The 12,311-nt window shown below is 61.3% G+C and overlaps 5 protein-coding genes across 5 annotated transcripts; 2 read left to right on the forward strand and 3 right to left on the reverse strand.

Annotated features, from left to right (window-relative positions):
* Positions 1-127: 127 nt before the first annotated feature.
* On the forward strand, positions 128-1,126 carry VTJ83DRAFT_1590 (uncharacterized protein; the record flags this gene model as incomplete). The annotated part of the gene is made up of 1 exon (XM_071007766.1): positions 128-1,126. One exon carries the CDS (start codon positions 128-130, stop codon positions 1,124-1,126), a length of 999 nt encoding a protein of 332 aa, XP_070868130.1.
* Positions 1,127-3,955: 2,829 nt separating this feature from the next.
* Positions 3,956-7,141, reverse strand: VTJ83DRAFT_1591 (uncharacterized protein; the record flags this gene model as incomplete). Its single annotated transcript, XM_071007767.1, has 2 exons — positions 3,956-6,587; positions 6,669-7,141. The coding sequence occupies 2 exons, from the start codon at positions 7,139-7,141 to the stop codon at positions 3,956-3,958; spliced, it is 3,105 nt and encodes a 1,034-aa protein (XP_070868131.1).
* A 1,471-nt stretch (positions 7,142-8,612) lies between these two features.
* VTJ83DRAFT_1592 (60S ribosomal protein eL21) lies at positions 8,613-9,317 on the reverse strand (the record flags this gene model as incomplete). Its single annotated transcript, XM_071007768.1, has 3 exons — positions 8,613-8,943; positions 9,105-9,152; positions 9,214-9,317. 3 exons carry the CDS (start codon positions 9,315-9,317, stop codon positions 8,613-8,615), a joined length of 483 nt encoding a protein of 160 aa, XP_070868132.1.
* Positions 9,318-9,653: 336 nt separating this feature from the next.
* VTJ83DRAFT_1593 (40S ribosomal protein uS4) lies at positions 9,654-10,499 on the forward strand (the record flags this gene model as incomplete). The annotated part of the gene is made up of 3 exons (XM_071007769.1): positions 9,654-9,718; positions 9,900-9,998; positions 10,088-10,499. 3 exons carry the CDS (start codon positions 9,654-9,656, stop codon positions 10,497-10,499), a joined length of 576 nt encoding a protein of 191 aa, XP_070868133.1.
* Positions 10,500-10,859: 360 nt separating this feature from the next.
* On the reverse strand, positions 10,860-12,188 carry VTJ83DRAFT_1594 (uncharacterized protein; the record flags this gene model as incomplete). The annotated part of the gene is made up of 1 exon (XM_071007770.1): positions 10,860-12,188. One exon carries the CDS (start codon positions 12,186-12,188, stop codon positions 10,860-10,862), a length of 1,329 nt encoding a protein of 442 aa, XP_070868134.1.
* Positions 12,189-12,311: the final 123 nt, after the last annotated feature.

The following is a 12,311-nucleotide window of genomic DNA, read 5'->3' on the forward strand; positions in this document are numbered from 1 at the left end:
GGGTTGGAAGACGACGTCCCGTCCACTTGGGCTTTCGCTAGCGTGCTATACGCCGTATGCACGTACTACTAGTAGTACTATATCAGGTATCTGACGTGCAGGGGCCGGTTTGCCTTTGCGCTAGAGAATGCCGTGCGACGTCTTGGGTAGAAGATGTACAATTCCCACGGAGAAGACAATATGTAACAAATACGAGGACGCCAAGGCCGAAGAAGCTCAAGCAATGCTTCCCGCCTCTCCTCGCAGATGGAAACAAAACCTCGATCCATCCAACGGGTCCCTTCCTCTCAAGAACCTCCTCCGCTTCTCTCTCTCTCTCTCTCTCTCTCTCTCACTCGCTCTCTCTCTCTCCCACCCCCTTGGATCAGCAAAGCCGGCTCACCGTCCTCGTCCGGATCGCGCAGCCGCCGGGGCACTCGGTCTGGCACCCCGTCACGTACCACAGCGTTCTCAGCGACGTGCACCCGCACGGCACATCCATCCTCGACGTCAGGGTGCACGACGGCAGCGGGCAGCGGATCGGCTCGCAGTCGGCGGGGCGGGTGGTGAGGGTCACGCGCGGGCAGGTGACGGTGGACGGGGTGGTTGGGGGCCTGGTGGTGCTGGTGGTGGTGACGCGGGACGTGGAGGCCGAGGTGGTGCGCGTGGGGAGGATGACGACGCTGGTGACGATGCCCGTCGGGTAGGTGGTGGTGGACGTGCTGCGAGGGGTGGTGGTGGTGGCGGAGCGCGTGGGGACGGTGATGATGCTGGTGAGGGTTGCCGTGCTGCGGGACGTGCTGCGGGACGTGGTGGTGGTGGTGGTGCGGCACGAGGCCGACGACACGTGGAAGTCAATGTTGCAGCCCTGGTACGGGCAGTCGACCTGGCAGGGGGCGATGAGAGTGGCCGTGGGGACGGCAGCCGGGCAGCCGCACGGGTTGACAATGGTGGTTTGCCATGTGCAGCCCGTAAAGGAGCAGGATTTGTTGCAGCTGCGGTCCTGGATGGTGCGCGTGGCCGTTGGGCAGGATGCGGGCGCCTGACCCAAGACGGGCCCCACGAGGCCCGTGGCCAGGAGAAGAGCGCCGAGGGACAGCTTCATGGTGGTGGTGGTGGTGGTGGTGAAGGAGGAGGAGAAGGATGAAGCGCTGTTCTTGCTTGCGTGGCGCAAGACGGAAGAAGGCACCTGGAACACGCGTGTCAGTTCTCACGGCTGCTTCAACGCCGACAGACAGTTCTGGACCGAGAGAACTTGGGCCGGTCTGTGTCTTCTTTACAACGTACCTGGGTTGGCTGCAAGGTCGTTGGACAGCGTGGGCTTTCGACGGTGACGGCAGCTCGAAATCTAGCCAGTCGTTCTTACGCTCCCGCCCGAAGCTGAGGTAGGTCGTCGAAGTCGTCTTGTCCTTCTTCATCCCAAAACCCGGGCCCTCGCCGGCCGTTATATGTTTCCCGGGCCTCGGGCTTCGGGCTCCAAGCTCCAGGCTCCGGGCTCCAGGCTCCGGGCTCATCGCACCGTCCACCGAGGCTCGTTTCTATTCTTGTCTCCGGCGAACAGCTCCCGCCATGTGTTGGAAGACTCGGTTTCCTCTTCAGGATGGCGCCGCTCACAAACCACCTCCGAACATGTCGACTTCCTCTACGGCTCATCGGATGAAGTAGGTCCTCTCTTTATTGCTGCTTCTTGCGTCTGCACCTCACCTAGGGCAGATGCAACCCAAGGCCGGTGCGCCTCGCACCTATTCGACGGCGTGGCTATGTCAGCGTGAGGGCGTGTCACCAGGCTGGCCTCGGTTGTCCCGAGGAGAGGGGATCTGCTGCCCATATCCCCGGTTGGAGGACGCATAATGTCGGTGGCTGCTCCTCTCGGCGTAGCTAGGACTGGATATGCCCCTGGCCCTGGCCCGGTCCCTTGCTTCCGATCGGCCCGCAGGATGTTTGTTCCAAGTTGCAGGGTAATATATCAAGATGTCAGATTGACCTTATCCAAGAATAGATGTTCATCTTTCTCGGTGACGGGGTGTTGCCACGGCGTATGAGCCGCCGGATGACGGGTACAATGCTGTAAGGGGATGTGATAGGTACGGGTGAGAGAAGCCGCGACCCCTAATCAACCACCTCGAACGAAGCCTTCTACATACGCAGTAGCTCCTCGTTCATGCGTAGGATCCCGCACGACAAGGTCGAGGTCCGTCAGATGCTCTATAACAACGACATCTTTTTCCTTCCTTGCTACCCAGGGGCCGGATATGGCCGACAACGGGCTACAATTTCCACCCGCAGACGCCACCCCGTTCTCCCGAGCGATAGCTCCCGCTGTGCGTATGTGCCACGCGAGCCGTTTGAACGGGAAAGGCGCGGATTGCAGAGCCGATCGATCACGGTTTCATGCGGGGACCGTGGGAATCCCTTCAGACAGGGGTTGTTTGACGTACAGGACTTGTACAGTAGCACCTCGAAGCCGGAACGAAACCCCGGAGGATCTCCCCCTCCCTTCCTCAGGCCATGTCATCGGTCCCTAAAGATACCCTACGCGGGCACCCATTGTCGCATCCACTGCCCGTTTCGTGGCTTTGTTTGTGCCGTTGCTCCTCCTCCGTGACGAAGCCGCGCAAGACGCTCTTACAAACCTTGACAAGGACCCGTGGAGCACATAAAATCGGGGAGCCTTCAACAGCCGTTGTCTTGCGTCTAAGCAAGCGTCCGTTGCAACGGTGCAATCAAGCCTGCCGCAACGCTCCGCCCTCCCTTCCGGCTGTAACTCCCGAACACCGCAACGTCGCCCGCCTCACGCCACGGCACCTATGCCGTAAGCTTGCGCGGAAAGCTCCTGGCCAAGCCAAGCCCTACGCACGATTTTCCACTTGCACCCTGACCCAAGCCAGCAATGTCAACGACAGGAAAGCGGGCCGAGGCAGACGCAATTGTCAGAGCCTGCTCTCCTTGTCCCCATTGCCGATCAGACAAACTCGTTCACCACTCATTTATTTCATCCATTTACGATCAGAAACCGCCCGCCGTTTTGGCCTGTCTTCCCACTTGCGCGCGCTTGCCGGGGGGGGGGGGGGGGGGGCAGAAAAAAAAAACAACAAGGACAAAACGACGAAGCCCATACATAAGCCGAGGAGGACAGACGGCTCGGGCCTGGGCCAAGAACACTACGCCCCCTCCTCAACCGAGAGCAGAAACGACCCAACGTCTCCCTGCTTGATATTGCCTCAATCAACAGGTTGGCCGCGGCTCTTCTCTACGGTAATAGCCGCTTTGCGTTTCGGCGCAAGCGAGCGAACGGGAGATATTGAACCCCCAACCAAGGCTTCCTCCCCCCAACCCGAGCGGTGCAAGGTTGGAAGACATCGCCACGCGTCCAGCCAGGTCTTTGTTTGCACGCCGGGGTTGCTGTAGCATTGGAAGCTCGGCGGGAAGGCTTCTCGAAGATGTCCCTGGTGGGTACTGTGGAGTCCTTGTCCCGTTGGATCCTTCACGCCGCCTAAGAGGCGCGGAATTCGGTGCGCCGTCAACGTGGGCGATTGTTTGGCAGCACACGCCCCGGTGGACCCAGGGCATCACCGTCTCTCGGCTTCCCTACACGGACTCGACGAGTTCAACATAGCATCACCGCCACGCCGCGCACCTTCAGGAAAGGAAAAGGGAGTAAAAAAAGGGTGCGTAAGTAGGTACCTTTGAAAATCCATAGACACAGACACACCTAGAGTACGTAACAAGAAGACCTGGGCAAGAAAGGGGATATGTACCAGGCCAAACTCCCTTTATGCGCCATACCCTCCGGGCCCTATGCACTCCCATCCTATCCATACTCCCTGCTGCCTACCAACAAGGTCGAGTTCCGTACAGCACCTATGCTTGGTCGCGCACCACGCATGCTAAGAGAAAAAAAAAGACACTCCATCCATGGTTCCCAGAGCCAACCGCAAACTCCAGACGGAAAGAAAACTAAACAAAGAAACACCCCTCAGCCCTTCGCGGGGGGTTCCGAATCAGCAGGCGATGCCTGCCCTCCGGGTCCTGCTGAGGCTCCTGCATCGGTACCAAGACCATTCGCTTCCGCGGTGTCGTCCATCCAGGCCGAGTAGTCCTCGTCGTCGCCGACGGTATCATCCGCCACAGGCTCGGCCGTCTCGGCCGCCGCAGCTGTAACTTTCGGGAGAGCCTCGTTTCCGTCCCCCTCAGCGGCTCCAGCCTCGGTCGCTGCCGACAACGACGACCCGGATGATGATTCCGTCCCGGGGGTTGCTGCAGCGGGGGCCGCAGCTGCCACCGATCCCGCATTTTCATTCATCACCGGGGCCGCTGGCCCGTCCTCCTGGCCAGCCAAGGAATCGACGGAGGTGCCTGTCGACGCGGCTTTCGCCTCCTTGACCACAAAAGAGGCAGCGTAGCCGGGACTGTGCGTACCGCCAAGCGGCGTGGTCGGCTCCGAATCCACCACGGGCGCTGCCACCACCAGCAGCGTGCTCTGCGGGTCATCGCTGTCGGCTTGGATCTGCCAACGTTTGTGATGCGGGGATGGTTGGGGCTGCTGGTTCACCGGCGACTTGGCCGGTTCGGCCGGCTTATATCCCGCCGCAGCAGGCGGGTTCACGGCGACGGGCGTTACGGGCTTCCGCTTCGGGATGTGCGCCGCCGAGATGGCCGTGATACGCTCTGGCATCGGCAGGGGCGTGCCCGGCGGCGGCAGCGGGTGGCCGCGGCCCATGGGCTGGCTCAGGTCGAGCGTTGGGGTGCCATCCGCACCGCGGCCCGTCGAGTCGTCGTTGCGTCGTTGGAACGCGTTCAAGCCCCAGCGCTTGGCGGATGCCGCGGCGTTGGCGACCGCAGCCAGGGCGTTCCGCTTGGTGGACTCGTTCGTCCCGCTCTGAGAACCAACGCTGGATGCCGAGGACACTGTGTCGCGGCGACCGAAAAGGCCGCGGGAGATGGTGCCGGCCTGGCTCCGGATGGTAGCGGACGATTTGAGAGAGGGCGTGGCTGAAGTGGCCTCGCCGTTGCTTTCAATCGATGAGATGGTGTCTCGCCTCGGCTGTGGCGCTTTGTCGTCGTCCCTTTCGTTGTCGGTCGCATGCTGCGACGAGGTGGAAGACGAGCGACTCGATGATTTGGAGGTGATGTAGGGCCGGGAGGCGTTGGAGGCGGTGACCGGCGCTGGAGATGCCGGAGACGTCGACAAAGGTGTCCCGGCCAGCGTCGCCATGGTCGATATCACGGAGCCTTTGTCGGATGGCAAGGAAGCCGGCCGGAACTCCTCCGCATTCGTGGCGATGGTGCCAACGGTTGGCGAGGAGGGCTGCACGAAGGGAACGGCGATCGTGGGAGGCGAGCTTGTCGTGTTCTTGGCCTCCGGATTGGCCTCCGGCTTGAACTCCACGCTCGTAGCGGAGGACGAGGACGAGGCCAGCTCGGTACCGCTCGTCTTGTGCGTTAGCTTCTTCCCAAGCAGGCCGACGGATTTCTTCTTCTCCAAGACGGGCGCGCTGTGGCTCTTCTCAAGGTGCGGGACATCGCTGTCCGGAGCCGCTGGGGTTTCCTCGGGCCTCTCGGCCTCGTCCAAGCCTCCCTCTTGAGCGGCCGCCGACTCCCGGTCCGCGCATGGCCTGGCCACCTCCTCGTGGAAGATGCCGCCTCTCCATTTCTTGTGCTCGGTGTTGAAGAAGGGCGTGTCGTCCCAGAACGGCAGCACAATCGTCTCGGCAATGACCTCCTTGATGCGATTCTCGATCTGCCGCAGGATCAGGGTGTAGGTGATCTGACGGGAGCTGACAATGGGCTCGATGGTCATCTCGATCTTGGGCATCTGCTGGAACGAGAACCAGATGCGGTTGCTCGGCGGCGGCTTGATGCGAAGCAAAGCGTGGCCTTCCAGCTTCCGGAGGACAACGGCGAGGACCATGTTCACCTCTCGCGCCTTGAAGCGCGAGCCCAGGTCGATGCGGGCCGTTGCAGCCACCTCGAGCCGGAAGTTGCCCGTGTAACGGACATCGGCCTCAATGCCGCACTCCCCCTCGACGGTGAGGTCTTTCAGGCGGGGGTTCGTAAAATACGGGGCGGCGTCGCCCGTGTCGATGGCCTTGATGGAGATGTTGGACAAGAAGGACGGCCGCTTGACGCGCGAGATCTTCTTTGTCAGCTTCTGGCGGATGAAGTTCTCGATGTCGTGGGTCCTGTGGATGCCCAGGAACACCCGTCCGACCATGGCGTTGAGCCATCTCGTCTGCATGTGTTCCTCCGAGGAGTGGAGCTTTTGGACCAGCGAGATCATGTGCTGGACGTCAAACCGCATGGGCGTCGGGGCGCGACCCTGGGCCGTGAGCGTCTCCTCCTGGTTCCGGAGCAGCGCAAAGTAGAAGTCCTCCTTGGCCGAGCAGTTCTCGGAGAAGAGGTAGAAGGGCTTGGAGACCTGCGTGTCGGGGCCCAGCTCGGGGCCGTCGGTGCGGCGGGACAGGCAGATGGCATTGCGCTTGATCCACAGCTCCCCCTCAGGCGTAACATCCTCGCCCGAGTAAACGCTGATGTCGTGGTGCGCCAGGGACACAACGTGGCGCACCTCGAGCTGCTCCTCGTCGTCAAAGAGCATCAAGTGCCCGTGCCTGGCGAATGGAGCGGAGCTCCGGGTTAGCAGGGGCTGCCAGGTTGAGGGGCGAAAGCAGAAGCGAGTCTGCGTCACACACCTGAGGACCACGTAGAAGACGTTTCCGGCCTTCTTGGGGCGCTGGCTGGCACCGTTCTTGCCGTCCAGCGGGCCCGGGGCCTGCTTACGGTCGAAGATGCTGCGGTACATTGTCTGGTAGACGCTGGGGCTGGGGGCGGCGACGGTGGTCGAGCCGACCGGGGTCGAGCGCTCGATGGGCTTCGCGTTGATGCCCATGGGCGTGTACTCGCGGCAGACGGCAAAGTAGCCGGCGGCGACATTCTGCTCGTGGTGGACGGGCCGGAACTTGGCGTTGTCTTTCCGGACGGCCTTGAGAAGCTCGACATCGTCGCCGGGCTGGACGAGGCCGTCGGCGCCCGAGGACCCGGACCGCTCGGCATCAGGACGCCGCGGCAGCGTCAGGTAGGCGTGTGCGAAGATGACGAGGACGAGCAGGGGGAGGAACGTGATGCCTCCGAGGAAGTAGGCCAGAAGAAAGGCGGGCCAGCCCATGGCGGCGGTAAGTCGGCAGCGACGCTGTCCGTCGTCGATTCAGACCCGCCGTGCCAGATCAGGTTTGGCCGTACCGAGCAGAGCCGTCGCAAAGTGGACAGACAGCGCAGCAAGATCGGAGGCCCGGGGCCCGGATCTACCCGCCACCTGTCGCTACGTGCCAAATGCCGGACCAAACGGAACGAAATCCCACAGGCGCATCGATCCCGAGAAGTTGCCAGCCAAGTAAACAATAGAAAAAAAAAAGATTATCCGGAGACCCAGTCCACCTGATGAACCAATGTCGAAAGTCAGTGACTCCGGCGTGCTGCTGTTCGCGGGACACGCAGCGGCGAGTGTGTTTGCAGCTTCATCCGTCCGGCGTTGTATGTCGGAGGTCGGTTCTGTTGAAACCTAAGTTGACGTGGTTTTTCTTTAGTGTGTTGAAGATGACCAGAAACAAGAACCGTCACGGCAGCAGCAGCAGCAGCAGCAGCATGTCTCAGCACACAACCACGGCGGCAGCGTGTGAGAGAGAGTGTGTGTGTTTCTCTGCTGTGCTGTGACGGGTAAAGAGCACAGAGTACGATCCACCGCAAGGTTAACAAACAGATGGAACCGCTGGACCCGACGGGAACCGTGGCCCATTGCGTCAAGCTGCCGCTGCCGCTGCACTCCCGTTGGGGCTTTCTGACCTTCTGTAGCCCCGCGCTCTGGCATTGGTCACTTGACCCGACCGGGCCCCACTCGAGCTCCAGGCTGCCCCTGTCTGCTAGGACGAACCGGCAAGGCTGAGAGTTGGCCACCTGAGTCGGAATCGAATGCCCGTTCCATGTGTGAAGATCACCAGCCTTGGGACGGGAGAGATTGGGATTGGCAACGGGCTCCCGAGACATCAATGGGGAGATGAGGATACTTTCCGTCACCAGTCACAGCAGTTACCAAAGTAGAGAGCGGCATTCGCGGTTGGATTCTGGTGATGGGCTTGTCCAGCGGCCACACGTCTCCGGCCCGAGGAATCCGAGCAGGAGAATGGGCTCGATGTTGGCTGGCCCGGCGAGGTTTGCTTCTATGGAATGCCCTTCGGCAGAGGCATGCATGTCCCGAGATGAAGATGGCCCGACCTGAGGGCCTTGTCCTGTGTCCTGCAACCAACGAGAGGTGGGCCCCTGAAGCGTCTCCCTCTCCCCCGGAGACTCATTCATTCCACGAGCCGGGCCTCCAAGCCTCCCCGGCGCAGACATTCGCGCCAACCAGTTGCACCAGGGCCAGGGGGAACCTTCGTTGCGAGCCGCGGTTGGTCATGCCATTTTGGTATTTTGTTGATTCCTATGAGCGCTCCCGCATCCCAGACCGACCCGAGCAGGAGAGATCTTCCCATGCCGAACGCAATGAACCCCCATGCAGAGACAAAGAAGCAAGCCATACCGCAACCCTTCCCGCGCCGTCCAGCATCATCCAACCACCTCTGCCTCTCCCACGACCCTCTTCTTTAAATCGTGGTCTCGTAGGCGACCGGCGCGACCGTCTCGGGCTTGTTGTCGGCGATGGAGAGAGTGTGGCCCTCGCGGGGCATGACGGGTTGCCGCTTGAGCTGAACGGGCTTGCCCTCGGCCTTGGCCTTCTTCTTGAGCTCCGCGTTCTCCTTGACGCGGCGCAGGAAGTCCTCACGTGACCGCGACGGCTGGATGTGCTCAATCCGGACGTTGATGCGCTTCTCGATGTACCGGTGCTTGACCTTCTTGTAGATGATGATGCCGACCGCCGACTTGGTCACGTTGTAGATAACGCCGGTCTTGCCATGGTAGACCTTGTGGGCCATGCTGTTTGTTTCATCGCGTCAGCCTCCGTCATGTTCCAAGTCGTCGGCGACGCGAAGGGGGGTGGGTTGCCAATGCCACGCAAGAGTATGCCTCCCCTCCTCTTCCTCTCTATCGACCGCGTTCGGATGTCAAATCAAGGGGAAAAAAAACCGTTGGCTTACCCCTTCTGAACGGCACCGTTGACCTTGATGTCGACAATATCGCCAACCCTATCGCCAAATTAGCCCATGCCCTCTCCTCGTCCCGAATCGGCCCAAAGCTGCAGCATACCGGTACGTCCTCAGGTAGGTCGACAGAGCAATCTGGCCATGCTTCCGGTAGTCCCGGGCGAAGGCATAACGAGTGCCAGAACGAAGACCCGCAGGGTGACCCATCTTGCCTGTTTGTTGGGCGTGCCGGCGTGGATCGAGATGCTGAAGTTGGTGGTTGACGACACACTGCAAAAATTGGGGGATTTTTTGTGTGGACGCAAATCCAAGTCGGGATGCCGGGGTGTGGGGGCATGGAATGACTAAGCAGGGCGTTTCCCCTGCTGAAGGGGTCAAGTGCGCCCTCTTATCGTTAGGGCAAGCCAGCACGCGATAAGCGCACGGGCCACCCACATCGCCGTGCTCCCACTGTCCCGCAATTTTCTTGAACACCAAGTTCGGTCTCGGGAACTTCAGAACTTCTCCTTTGGTCGACCAACTCTACATCGCCAAAACGACAAGATGGCGCCGCGTTCCTACTCCAAGACCGCTAAGGTCCCGCGTCGTCCCTTCGAGTCGGCTCGTCTGTACGTTTGATCACGATTTTCTTTGCTCCTCAATGGCAGCCTCTACGCCGCGGTCGTCGCCAGCGTGTGCTCGCAGCCATGCTCCGCCCGGCGCACGCTTGCTACATCACCGGCCACTGAGCAGCAGCTTGTCTCTGCTTACGTCGTTGTGATCACGAAAACTAACGGTTGGGAACTCCAGTGACTCCGAGCTGAAGCTCGTTGGCGAGTATGGCCTCCGCAACAAGCGTGAGGTGTGGCGTGTCGGCCTGACCCTCTCCAAGATTCGTCGTGCCGCTCGGTAAGTTTTTTTTTCTTGACATGCATTTCCCCCCCGAGCTCAGAAGAGAGAGGGGGAAAAATTACATAGAGGCTAACGATCTCCTGCAGTCAGCTTCTTACCCTCGACGAGAAGGACCCCAAGCGTCTCTTCGAAGGCAATGCCCTCATTCGCCGCCTTGTCCGCGTTGGCGTGCTCGACGAGTCGCGCATGAAGCTCGATTACGTGCTGGCCCTCAAGATTGAGGACTTCCTTGAGCGCCGCCTCCAGACCCTGGTCTACAAGCTCGGCCTCGCCAAGTCGATCCACCACGCCCGCGTGCTCATCCGCCAGCGCCACATCCGCGTCGGCAAGCAGATCGTCAACGTGCCGTCCTTCATGGTCCGCCTTGACTCGCAGAAGCACATCGACTTCGCCCTGACCTCGCCGTTCGGCGGTGGCCGCCCCGGCCGCGTCAGGAGGAAGAAGGCCAAGGCCGCCGAGGGTGGTGCGGACGGTGATGAGGAGGAGGACGAGGAGTAAACGCTGGGCGCTTTGGGTCGAAATCATGGTTGGGACTGCACGGGACGGGCTAACGAAAACACGGGTCTGGGCGGGGACTCTTCAACTCTGCATTATGCTTCTACGGCGTTTATAGTCAGGGAGTGGAATGCATCCAGGATTTGTCACGTACGATACCAGCAGAAACAAAGCCCACCATGACGGCCGCCGCTTCCAACCCGCCCACCATGCTTGCAGTCCAGATAGAAAAAAAAACAGCCCATCTAGGAATCGATGCTGGCGGGTCAAGATGGTATCTGAATGTGTGTGTGTAAAAGGCTCTCTCTGTGCGTGTGTGACCTTTTTTGTTGTTTTGATCTGTCCAGGGGTATCATTATTATATCATGATGGGGGTTCCTGCACCTCCTCTCCTCCATCGTCACCCTCTCCCTTCTCCCACGGATTCGCCTGCTCCAGCATCCTCTTGCCAACCTCGCCCGTGCAATAGCTATTCTTGACAAACGAGTGGCAGCACGCGTACCCCCATTTGAAATCGGACCACCAGCTGCCCCAGACCGACGTGTGGTTGTTGATGTAGACGTCCTCGGCGTACTTGGACCGGGCCTCCTTGCGAGGGGCGCCCTTGATGAGGCCGGCCTCGTCGTACTCGACAAACGTCTCGGACTCGGTCACGGCCGCCACCGCCCGCACCGCCTCGGGCACCTCGGGCTGGGCCCCGTATTGGCTGGCCAGCAGCTCCTGCTTCTTGCGCCGCTTGGCCTCGCGCTCTTCCTCCTCCTTCTTGCGCTTGAGGGCGCCCGCCGTCGGGTTGGCCTGCAGGTGCAGCGACGTGTCGCCGGTGCGCTCCTGCGCCTCCCACGCGAGGCGCTGGGCGCGCTCGAACTCGGCCGCCTCGCCCGACGCGCGCAGGAAGCTCTCCTCGGCGAAGAGCTGGGCCGACTTGTCGCCGATGGCGCCCGGGTCGACGAGGGCGCGCTTCTTGGGGTTGTACTTGGCCGAGTCGGCGTCGAGGTTGAGCAGGTACTTGGCCGTGTCTTCGCGGATGCGCATCGACTGCTTGATGGACTTGTCCTTGGAGAGGTCCGACTCCTCGGCGTACTTGAAGCCGTCCTCGTACCCCTGGCCGCTGTCCTTGGGCTGGTCGCCGCCGACGCCGCCGTCCTTTTCCTGCTGGAGCTTGCGCCGCGCCTCCTCCAGCAGCTCGTACTCCTCCACCACCTCGCGGTACTGCTTCGGGTCGTACGCCGCCCAGATGTCCCGCTTGGCCTCGTACCCCAGCTGCACGTCGCGCACGGCGCGGTCCGCCTGGATGTCCTTGCCCGTGAACTTGGCGCCCTTCTTGCGCGGGCGCTCGAGGCACGTTTTGGCCGTGTGGCCCATGGCGCCGCAGTTCTCGCAGGCGCCCTTGACCCATTTGGTGCGCGCCGGGCCGACGGTTTTGGCGGAGCGCTCGATGGTGAGGAGGCTGCGGTCGTTGACGAGAGCACCGCCGTCGGCACGCCGTTGATGTTGGAGGGCGTCTTCGGCATCGTCGAGCCCGCTGACGTAAAAGGGCTGTTTGGAGATGTAGGAAGGGATGTAGATGTTGTCCTCTTTGCGGGCGGCGCCGGCGCCGTCGGCGTGGGAGTTGCTGTTGCTGCTGGAGGCGGCAGTAGGTGGGGCCGACCGCCCCGGGGGAGGCCGTCGTGAGGGAGGCGGCGGTGGTGGCATGTTGGATAGGCTGGATGTTGTGGTGACTGGACAAAGCCAGACGATGGTGGAAGAAGGAAGGATGGAATTGGAATTGAAAGGACGTCGAGGTTCGGAGGCGAATGACGGATGGAGCGCGGAAAG

This window comes from Remersonia thermophila, chromosome 2 (genome assembly GCF_042764415.1).
Source record: "Remersonia thermophila strain ATCC 22073 chromosome 2, whole genome shotgun sequence".
Taxonomy (NCBI): domain Eukaryota; kingdom Fungi; phylum Ascomycota; class Sordariomycetes; order Sordariales; family Chaetomiaceae; genus Remersonia; species Remersonia thermophila.